Source organism: Bufo bufo, chromosome 2 (genome assembly GCF_905171765.1).
Source record: "Bufo bufo chromosome 2, aBufBuf1.1, whole genome shotgun sequence".
Taxonomy (NCBI): Eukaryota; Metazoa; Chordata; class Amphibia; order Anura; family Bufonidae; genus Bufo; species Bufo bufo.
The window spans coordinates 416,637,721-416,649,789 of record NC_053390.1 but is presented as its reverse complement, the minus strand read 5'-3'; the positions used below and the strand labels follow the sequence as shown (position 1 = coordinate 416,649,789).

Here is a 12,069-nt window from a genome sequence, read left to right as displayed (position 1 = left end):
CTGCCTATGTTGGGGGACGCCGATCTGCCGCTGCAGCTCAAGGAGGGTGTTCTTTGTGGTGTACGAGTGACTGAAGTGCATGCAAAGTTTCCTGGCCCTTTTTTAGGATGTCTTGCAGATGGGTGGAAGACTTCAGGAACCGCTTGACAACCAGATTGAACACGTACACCATGCAAGGCGCATGGCTCAGCCCTCCTTCACGTAGCGCCGACACCATGTTCTTCTCGTTGTCGGTCACCATGGTTCCGATTTTGAGTTGTCGCGGAGAGAGCCAGGATTCGATTTCTTGATGAAGGACACAGAGCAGTTCCTCCCATGTGTGACTCCGGTCGCCCAGGCAAATGAGGTGTAGAACAGCATGACACCGCCTTTCCCTGAACATGTGGTATGTTGGAGGAGCACTGTGAATTGTCCCTCAAGTGGAGGCTGAGGACAGAAAAGGAGAGAGGCAGGTTGAGGACAGGTGAGGGCACAGGGCCTGCTTTTGGGCCATGCCAACTAAGGGTTGTGTCTGATGAACCCACCGACTTTTGGTTGGGGGTGTCTGATGTCACTTGGGAAGAAAGTGGATGACCGAGTCAACCATTCAAGAACCGCTGGGTTGCTGGTCAAGACACGACTGCTAGATGACACTGGGAGCTCAGGCTTCTTGAACTGACCCCTGCTCCCATGACCCCTGTGCATGGCCTGTCACTGACATACTGTTAGTTTAAATAAATAAATAAAAATAAAATTAATTCCCTTCTCAAAAAAGTCTGTAATTTTCTCACTTTACCACACAACGACTAATAAGTGCATCCCAAAAAAAAGGCTTTAGAACATATAACTGCACCGTTGAACGGCAACTAATACTTTTTGTTTTCCACTAATACACGCCAAAAAAGGCTGTACTTTTCTCACTTCACCACACAATGGCCAATAAGCCCTTTTTCCCCACTAATACACCTAAAAAAAGGCTTTAGAACATATAACTGCACCGTTGAACGGCAAATGATACTTTTTGTTTTCCACTAATACATGCCAAAAAAGGCTGTAATTTTTTCACTTCACCACACAATGGCAAATAAGCTTATTTTTGTCCACTAATACACCCCAAAAAGGCTTTAGAACATATAACTGGACTGCTGAACCGCAAATAAGCCCTTATTGTTTTCCACGTATACACCCCTAAAAAGGCTTTAGAACATATCACTGCACCACTGAATGGCAAATAATACTTTTTGTTTTCCACTAATACACGCCAAAAAAGGCTGTACTTTTCTCACTTCACCACACAATGGCCAATAAGCCCTTTTTCCCCACTAATACACCTAAAAAAAGGCTTTAGAACATATAACTGCACCGTTGAACGGCAAATGATACTTTTTGTTTTCCACTAATACATGCCAAAAAAGGCTGTAATTTTTTCACTTCACCACACAACGGCTAATAAGCTTATTTTTGTCCACTAATACACCCCAAAAAGGCTTTAGAACATATAACTGCACTGCTGAACGGCAAATAAGCCCTTATTGTTTTCCACGTATACACCCCTAAAAAGGCTTTAGAACATATAACTGCACCATTGAATAATACACGCCAAAAAAGGCTGTACTTTTCTCACTTCACCACACAATGGCTAATGAGCCTTTTTTTCCCACTAATACACCCCCAAAAAGGCTTTAGAACATATAACTGCACCGCTGAACGGCAAATAAGCCCTTATTTTTTTCCCACTTATAAATGCTAAAAAAGGCCTTAGCACATAAAACTGCACTGCTGAACGGCAAATAACCCCTTATTTTTTTCCACTAATACACCCCAAAAAAGGCTTTAGAACATATAACTGCACCGCTAAATGGCAAAATAGCCCTTATTTTTTTCCACTAATACACCCAAAAAAAGTCTTTCCTAGCACTTTCCCTAGCGCCTGCTAGCATCTCTCCCTGCACTAAGTACACTGGAAAATGGCTGAATCCAAGATGGCTGAGGGGATTTATAGGGCTGTGGCATCACAGGTCTGGCTGGCTGCTGATTGGCTGCATGCATGGCATTGTGGGTGATCCCTTGTTCCCAGAGTTCTTTCCTCAATGTTATAACATGTGCAGCAGCCATTTTAGGAAAAAATGTGATTCGTTACCACGAAGCGTGAATCAAATTTTTCCTGAAATTCGGATCGAATTCCACTTCGTCAACTTCGATTCGCTCATCTCTAATTATGATGATTGCCACGAGATGACAAAATGGACATGTTTCCTTTATATCACTGATCACAATAAGAGGAAAGACATTCCTTTGGTGACAAATGTTATTTACACATAATAATCGGTAGCAAAACAGGTCTACCCCCATTTTCTTGTAGGTCTCAGTGACAGTGTATAAGGCTCACAGATGATGAACATTTTAGTCATGGACTTTAAACAGTCAGTATATTGTATTTGGCATGTTGCCACGTCATTCCACACAATAACTAGAAAGCTTTAGACATGTTTCATTGAGGATTCCAGTTCAACATTTAAAATTGGCAATTTATTAGTAGATAACAGTGAAAGCCAAAGTGAGGTAATTACCGTATTTTTCGCCCTATAAGACCCACCGGCCCATAAGATGCATCTAGGTTTTAGAGGAGGAAAATAAGAAAAAAAAAATTTTTCATTACACCTCAGGTCAGATCACCAATCAGACCCCCAATATTAATCAGACCTCAGCTGACAGCCCCAATCAGATCCCCAATGTTAATAAGACCTCAGATCAGAGCCCAATATAAAGAAGACCCCCAATCAGACCTCAGATGAGACCCCCATGCCTCATATCAGCCCCCAGCCCCAGCCATATGTTAATCAGCCCCCAGTCATATAATTCAGCCCCCAGCCATATATAATTCAACCCCAGCCATAATGCAGCAGCCCCCAGCCTCAGATCACAAAATAAATAAAGCACTTACCTCTCCTGCTCCTGGACCCCTCCGCTCTTCACCGCCCGCGATCTTCTTCCTTCTCCTCCGTCGGCTGTGCTGTGAACTGGCGCACACAGCGTGAGTTCACAGAGCGCCCTCATGCTGTGCGCAGCCTTCACAGCCAACAGCCGAGGACCAGGAAGCGGTGAGTACAGAGCCTTCACCGCTTCCTGGTCCTGGTCCTCTGGTACTAATGAGCGCTTCCAAAATGGAAGCACTCATTAGTATTCGCCCCATAAGACGCAGTGGCATTTTCCCCCCACTTGTGGGGGGGAAAAGTGCGTCTTATGGGGCGAAAAATATGGTATGTATCTTTTTATTTCAGAGATATTGAGATTTTAATTTCATTGTGCTAAAACTTAAGTGTAGTGCAAAAGTGTAGTCGTAATGGTTGTGTCACTCTTGTATTAGATGTTATTAGATGTTATTTTTCCTTTACCATTAAAGTGGTTTTTCCAGTGTATAATACTTATAACTAGTGTTGAGCAAATTAAAGTTTGCGAAATGGACTCCGATCTGAATTTTAGCAAAATTCAACTCACTGTGAAGTCGAATTTCCTTGTGCTCCATGGTAAAAAAATAGATTTTACTTAAAAGGAGGTAAAAAAAAAAATCATACTCACCTCATCCATTTGCACGCAAAGAGTTGGAAGCAGCCATCTTGACTGAGGATCCCACTGCGAAATCTCCTGCGTAGTGACATTTGACATCACCTCACCGGCTAGCATGATGATGTCATCACGCACCGCGCAAAATTTTGTCCTGGATCTTCAATCAAGATGACCGCAAGCAAATGGATAAGGTGAGTATTTTTATTTTTTTAAATAGATTAAACCCTGCCAGTCCTCAATGGTCCTCTCAGATGCTGAGATCAGCTATGTGGCATCTGAGTTGTTCAATTACGGGGGACAGCACCATCGCCATTCCCCGTCATTGCACCCGCCACTCACAAAGAAATGCACTTTGTGACGAAGTAATTCCACACAAAAGAAAATTTCTTTGTGACATTTGGTGAAGCAGCCAAATCAAAGTTTTAAGAACCTCGCTCATCCCTATCCTCAGGATGTAATCTCTGGGGGTCCAATGCCCAACACCCCTACCAATCAGCTGAAGAGGATAGGTCATCAGTTTTAAACACTGGGAAAACCCCTTTAAAGCTACCCTACTGTCAGTAAACCAAAACCAATACCATATAGTAATCAGGAGTGAAAACTAAAAATAACCTCCCTAATTAAAAATTACCTTTTAATAAATGTACATTAAAACACGAAAAACCTACTCAAAAAGTGCAGTGTTATGACATGCCTATACCTTTTCTTAAATAAGAAAATGGGTCAATATTAGGGCAATTACAGTATATTTCACATATGATCTGGATTGCAAACTGGTCAAATGAGAGGTGGGACATTAGATGTCCTTTTCTTTACACACGGTATGTTTACACAGGATAGTGCAGGAGAATGGAGTTTAAGCAGTCCCTTGTGTTCACTGTTTTTGCTGTACTACAGGGTGGGCCATTTATATGGATACACCTTAATAAAATGGGAATGGTTGGTGATATTAACTTCCTGTTTGTGGCACATTAGTATATGTGAGGGGGGAAACTTTTCAAGATGGGTGGTGACCATGGCGGCCATTTTGAAGTCAGCCATTTTGAATCCAACTTTTGTTTTTTCAATAGGAAGAGAGTCATGTGACACATCAAACTTATTGGGAATTTCACAAGAAAAACAATGGTGTGCTTGGTTTTAACGTAATTTTATTCTTTCATGAGTTATTTACAAGTTTCTGACCACTTAGAAAATGTGTTCAATGTGCTGCCCATTGTGTTGGATTGTCAATGCAACCCTCTTCTCCCACTTTTCACACACTGATAGCAACACCGCAGGAGAAATGCTAGCACAGGCTTCCAGTATCCGTAGTTTCAGGTGCTGCACATCTCGTATCTTCACAGCATAGACAATTGCCTTCAGATGACCCCAAAGATAAAAGTCTAAGGGGGTCAGATCGGGAGACCTTGGGGGCCATTCAACTGGCCCACAACGACCAATCCACTTTCCAGGAAACTGTTCATCTAGGAATGCTCGGACCTGACACCCATAATGTGGTGGTGCACCATCACATTCCCTCCTTTATGTGTAACAAAGGGTGTATTGGAGTGGCTGTTCCTTGTAACTTTTGGCAGCCCTTTCACTTAGTGCATAGGCTTCATGAGTGTAGGAGTCCCACTACCTGAACTATTGTACCACAATGTGAATGAGGCCCTCCTTTATGTGATATACAGGTTGTATCGGAGTGCCTCTTCCTTGTAATTTTTGGCAGCACTTGCACTTATAGACAATATACAAGTAAATATACAGGAAAGAATGCTTCCTAACAATTTTTCCTCTAAAATCAATTTTATCTTCGGTTTGGTGCGTATTATTGTCAGTCTGTAAAAGTAGCGTATTACTCGGACAACATCATTCCCAGCAGCGATCTAGGAGTCCAAGATGCATCCAGACATCCTCCCCATGCTGTTCCCGAACCATTTAGGTAGTATTTCCATCATTTTCTGACCTTTTCCTATGAACCAGGCACCCTTCCCTCTTCAGAGCAGGTTTAATGCTCGGGTTCTCCCATTGACTTCCATTATACTCTACCGAGCACCCGAGCATCTTGATGTATTCGACCTCAGCACCCGAGCACTTTTGTGCTCAATTAACACTAATAGGCATGTCATAACACTGCGCTTGTTGAGGAAGTTTTTCATGTTTTAATGTACATTTAATAAAAGGTAATTTTTAATTAGGGAGGTTATTTTTGCAGTTGTTTACTTTACTGTCAGACTTAACAATGTAATGTTATCTATCTAATACTTAGTAACGCTACCTGGTGCCCTCCTTTTCATTCCATTGTGCCAGCAATCCAGCTATTTCCAGGCCCCTCTTGTAAATGTCAATGGCCATTCAGAGAGCAGGGAGAATGTCTAAGACTACCCAAGCACAGTGTGCATCTGGCAATCTGAGAAGCACTGTGGCAATGTTGAGGGATAGGAGAGACTAAAGGGATGTCCACACAAAAGAGAAGACTGCCATTATCTCTGTTGGGTCAGAGAAGACTGTCAATATCTCTTTAGGGTCAGAAAAGACTGTCAGTATCTCTATAGGGTCAGAGAAGACTGTCATGAGATAAAGAAGCTGAAAGGTAATCTGCAAGGTATTTACCAAAGTCTGAATAATGTATGCACTGCATTAACAATTGGCATAACTGTTTAAATTAGTCATAGATGTTACATTTTATATGTTTAGCAACTTATTTTTTTTGTTTGTTGTACTGGCAAAAATGATATAGACATGCACCTCATAAAGGGAGTACAGAATTTTCATAACCATTAGAGTATAGTCACATGTGGCATATTTTCGACCTGAAACTTCTGTGACTACACATTAGTCCTATTCATCTAAATGGGGGTGTTTAAAAGGCATCTGTCACCCCCCAAACACCAATATTCAGTTTTTGACTTATTATATTTGTTAATGTAAGCAGATTCCATATATGCCCCTCTTACCTTGGGCTGTGCAGTTATTTCAGTAAAAAACATACTTTTGTGATATGTAAATTTCTTCACTACCAGCAAGTTGGGCGGACTTGCTGGTAGCCGCCGCATCCTCTGTCTGAAAAAAAGCCCCCTCCTCCACTTGATTGACAGGGCCAGTTAGCGCTTTCATCCTCCAGCTGGCCCTGCCTACAGCTCAAATCCCGCGCCCGCGCCGTACCACTCCTTTTATAAGCGTTGGTGGTATAGTGTGTCTAAATATATTTTTTTACAAATATTGGCACCCCATTTCGTTGGTGGTTGTAGTGGCTGCATGATTATTAGGCAGATACTTACCTAAATCACGCATCCAGCGATGTCACCGGACTCTTCACCTCCTTACCAGCGATGCCGGCGTCTTCTCTTCCGGGTGTAGGGCTGACGTCATCGGCGGAGGCGCACTAAGGAAGGATCGGCCAAGCGAGCGTCCTTCTCCCAGAGCGCCTGCGCCGAATGAGGACTGGTACGGCACAAGTGCGCCATTTGAGCTGCAGGCAGGGCCGGCTGGAGGATGAAAGCACTTGCTGGCCCTGTCAATCAAGTGGAGGAGGGGGCGTTTTTTCAGACAGAGGATGCGGCGGCTACCAGCAAGTCCACCCAACTTGCTGGTAGTGAAGAAATTTACTCAAAAGTACGTTTTTTACTGAAATTACTGCACAGCCCGAGGTAAGAGGGGTATATATGGACTCTGCGTACATTAGCAAATATATAGTCAAAAACTGAAAATTGGTGTTTGGGGGGTGACAGAAGCCCTTTAAGCAGCTAGCACATGGATTTCTGCAAGCCCCAACTGCAGACTTTCCTGCAAGAATTGTGCCCCATGTAAATGTACCTTTTAACAGCCAATTACACCTCTGACCTGAAATACATTGTAGAAGGGCTATGGTTGTTTTGGCTGGTCCCATTTACTGCACAGCTCTATGTCCTACTGTCTGGTGGGTGTATACTAAATTATAGTACAATCTTGTATGAACATCTTAAAATTTTGGTTGGATTTAAGGGGTTATCCCACAAAAAATATCAATTAAATATCCACAGATTAAGTGATAGATATTGAATAGTGGTCTCACTGGTACCCTCCCCATAAACTCAAGATAAAGGGGTCCTTCAGTTTCCCCTCTGCTTCTATTGACTGATGAAGTACTGGATCTATTTGCACACTACAGCTCCATTCAGAGAGGGGATGAGGTCACCCCTTGTTGTCAGGATCACTGGAGGTCCCAGCGGTGCAGCCCCCGGAATCTGATATTATCATCTATCCTTTGGATAGGTGATAAATACTTTTCGTGGGGTAATCCCTGTAACTTCTCTCATATAGTTGCTGAATACTAAAATATAAAATTTGGCAGCTGCATATGAAATAACATAAGAAATAGACCCACACCTATTGAATCCACAGGCCGCTTTAGTGCTCCCTCCTGGCCTCTGTTCACATTGCAGCACTGATGATCATGTGACATACTGACAGGTGACCACTGAAGCTAATGACTGCCTGCAGTAATAAGGGGCTTTTAAATAGACTAAATTAAACATGGCAATATGGTAATAGAGTCCCTTATTTATAATATTTACCCAATACTTGCTATATATGATGTTCTGAATCAGCACTGAAAGCTATGTCTCATAAAAGTGAATTTCAACGTTACTACATTTGCATATGTTTCCTTTTCAGATGAAAACACAGTCATGTACAGTTATGGCACAAATTGAAGGTAAGAATAATGAGAAAACTTACATTCTACATAAGTCTATTTGTCATTACTGCAGAAAATAAAAGAGGACAAAATATTTACCGGTAGGAGACCAATTGTAAAGTATTTATGATCTGAAAATCTTAAAAACGGTGAGACACATTTAATGTTTGACAACTATCTGCCAGCTTGGCCATGAAGGCTGACTACTTGAGGTTTCTGATACATTCAAAAAGGGGTTGTGTTCATGAGATAACCTAATAAAGGGGTTATCCAAACCTGTAAATCCCCCCACAATGCCCGGGCCTCTCATACAGAGAATACTTACCTGGTCCCCGATGCCTGTGTTCTTCTGTATCCCTCAATGGCCATCAATGCATCTCCCCGTCATGCAGATCACATCATCGGACGACAGGGGGTGCAGCCAATAGCTGGCCGCGACGGTGACCTGCTCCCCTGGCAAACATCTCTTTAAAAAGTGGTGTAAATTGGAGCATCTAGGCTTTCTACACTTTTTTCTGACATGCTTGACAAGCGGGTGAGGCTTAGTAGAAAGTGGGTGGTGCTTTATGAACAAGAGATGGGGCCTATGATGCACCTTTTTGCATCAAATTATTGGTGCAATTTTGGCATAAAATGTGCCTCAAAGTAAGCCAACCAATAGTTGGTATAGACTCAGAGAAAAGTGTCTATCCCTGTGCCAGATATATTGTCCAGCCTGAGCCCCTGTGATAATTTTGGAGCAGGTCTAGACAAACTGTCTAAGCTTATTCTTATTCTTATCTTTAGGATTAGTATAACCTATTAAACCATCCAATAGATGGAAAGATGCATGACAACACATAAAATGCCGAAAAAGCCAAAAGGGACACACATACAAAATGAAATCTTTATTAGGTAGTAAATAATGACAACAACTCATTAATCAGAAATAGATAAAAAACATAGCAGCAGTGCAGGCTGGCGCTGCGACAAGCAGCTCACCTGCTGACCCACAAGGTATGAGACCCACACGGATTGCAATGCTCTGTACAGAATGACTCAAAAGAGCAATAACAAAAATAACAAAAATAACCCACAAGGAAACAACAACATACACCCGAATGCCAAATGTATACACATCCACCTGAGACCCAATCAGGGGGACCAACTGTGGATGTACTAATAGCAGGCAACTAAGGAGAGAAAAGCTATTGAGATACCTGGGTAATAATCCAGTGAAAGGATCGGGCCTCTGGTCAGCTGGGAGCGCACGTTTCGCTCTGCTTCTTCAAGGGGCGTGTCATCTTTGGGATTAGTAAATCTGGGCCAATGATTCTCTTTGTGGTCGCAAACCGACCTGATGTGATGCGGTCTTCTAATAGTTCTGAAGTTGAGTGAGCCGGCTCGAGGTCACGACACAGAGACACATACAAGATGTGTTCCCTCTTTATTATAATGAGCAGTGCACATATTTATACACAGACAAACACAGTAAAAGTGTCATAGTGGAGACAAGCTTGGAGTTACTACAGGTATGTTTAGTTTGAGATAAGAAAATAAATGGTTAGCATTGGAGTAGTAGGGGCCCACAGTGGAATTTGTACTCCTTCCTTCCAAGGATAAATCCCCCTGTTATCTAAGTGCAGCTGTATAAATAGATATAAAATGAATATATACTGTATACAAAATGAACGACTTTAAGCTTTCCCTCACACCCTCCAGTCTATTGTGTCTCTTGCCCATGGTGGTTGTGGTAAATTTTTCACTGTAAATATGGTTAATAGCAGCCCAGACAAGATGAGCATAATCATGTACAGAAAATAAATGAAAAAAATATTTCCAATCAGAAAATAAAAACAGATTAGAAGAAAGTAATATATTTCATTTAATTAGTAAAAAATGGTGATATATTACCTCTATGCCAACCCAAATAATTACTAATAGATAGAGATGAGCGAATTTTTGTAAATTTGGATCTCCCTCTCTTTTAAAAAAATTCTCACAAATCAATTTACAGTACCTAAAATTCTGATTCTACAGAATCTGAATTTTTCAAAAAGTTGGGGACAAATTCTTATCCTGTAGACCCGATTCGCTTATCTCTATTAACGGCTCAAAACAGCAGCTATTTAAAAAAAAAACAGTTCAGTCAGTTTAGTACTTTGTTGCAGTACTGTTTATTTTAATTAAGGTCAATTTCCCCCCAAAATGGAAATTAGGATATACATTATTGCATCAAATTTTGAGAGAAAGTTTGATAATTTATTTCTGGAGATGCTAATATTTTTCTTTCTATTGTTGCATATATTTCTGAAAGAAGTGCAGCCATATTGGTTGTCTTTTTCAATTTGCTTCTCAAAAACGGACTTTGTCAGCATCTTCATTACTTTTTCACTGGTTTCACACATTCAGTGTTGAATTCAAAGGTCACAAATCACTGTATGGCAGTATTATTGGTTATAGTGGTACTTGTATAGTGGTAGCATAAATTTCTCTTAGACTAAAAAAAAAATTGACCCCTGTCCCAGACCATGTGATTACCTGTTCCTATGTTCCACTTTTATTCTCTATATTGTGTTGATAGTGTGGCCAGGGGTGGTCTTTTTTCAGTGGACCAATGCACAGGGGACCATCCAAGCCCTCCTCTCTTCTGCTAACTGAGTACATAATGAGCTCTCAATGGTAATTAATGCTGTAAGAATCAGTTACTCATGTACCTGCCCGGCGACTGCACATGCCATCCTGAATTCAACTACTTTGGCCTGCATCTCACCTCCTAAGGGTACTTTTACACTAGCGTTTTTCTTTTCCGGCGCTGAGTTCCGTCCTAGGGGCTCAAATCCGGAAAAGAACTGATCAGTTTTATCCCCATGCATTCTGAATGGAGAGTCCGTCCTTCAGGATGCATCAGGATGTCTTCAGTTCAGTCTTTTTGACTGATCAGGCTTTTCAGAAAACCGTAGCATGTTGTATTTTTACCTCCGGCCAAAAATCCTGAACACTTTGACTGAACGCCGGATCCGGTCTTTTTCCCATTGACTTGCATTAACGCCGGATCCGGCGCTGTGTGTTCAGTCAAACCGGATCCGGCTTTTGCATGTTAAACCCGAAAAATGTGAAAAAAAAGTTAAAGTCCATAAATGGCGGATCCGTTTTTTCCAATGCATTTTTTCATTGTGATCAAAATCCTGATCAGGATTCAAATGTACTCAGTTTTCACACGTTTTTCCGGATCCGGCGGGCAGTTCCAGTGTCGGAATTGAACGCCGGATTAAAACAACGCTAGTGTGAAAGTAGCCTAAGTCCCTAATCCATATCTCAGTAAGAGACAACTGGAGGAAGAGGACAGAAAATGGCAGCTATTGATGGCCACTACTGAAGGCCAGCTTGTGGGGCAGTATATTGTGCTGCACTGTGGTATTTCGTTCTTCTGGGATGAAATTTTGTACTGTGGTATTACTGACCCTGCCTACTTGAGTTATCCCGCCTTCTGTCAATTTGAACCCTCCTTCAACATATGGCCAATTTAAGTTTTTCTTTTCCAGGGCCACTAAGTTCCCAAGTGACTTCCCACAAATTGACTTACTAGTACGTCATGATGATCGGGCGGGCACAGGCACTGTAAGCTCTTGATCAGTGCAGGGGCTCAGCTGTGACTGACAGCCGGGACCCTGCTGTATCCACCGGCATCACTGTAAACTTGGATCCCGGCGGATTAACCCCTTATATGCCACTATCAATGCTGACCACGGCATATACAAGGATCACAGAAGGAGGAGGCTCCCTCTATCTCCCCATTGCCCCTCGTTCTGTGGTGACAAGGGGCCAATGACTGAAATGGCAACCCCTGGTCTCGCAAATGTATGGAAGCCTATGAGGCCCAG

The 12,069-nt window shown here is 42.1% G+C and overlaps 1 protein-coding gene across 6 annotated transcripts in view; it reads left to right on the top strand.

Annotated features, from left to right (window-relative positions):
- Positions 1-12,069, top strand: part of SUSD1 (sushi domain containing 1) — a 221,949-nt gene that overhangs the window by 150,591 nt on the left and 59,289 nt on the right. For all 6 annotated transcript variants that reach the window (XM_040417307.1, XM_040417304.1, XM_040417302.1 and 3 more), the window contains exon 22: positions 8,185-8,224. In XM_040417307.1, coding sequence (XP_040273241.1) covers positions 8,185-8,224 — 40 coding nt within the window. The remainder of the gene's footprint in view (positions 1-8,184; positions 8,225-12,069) is intronic.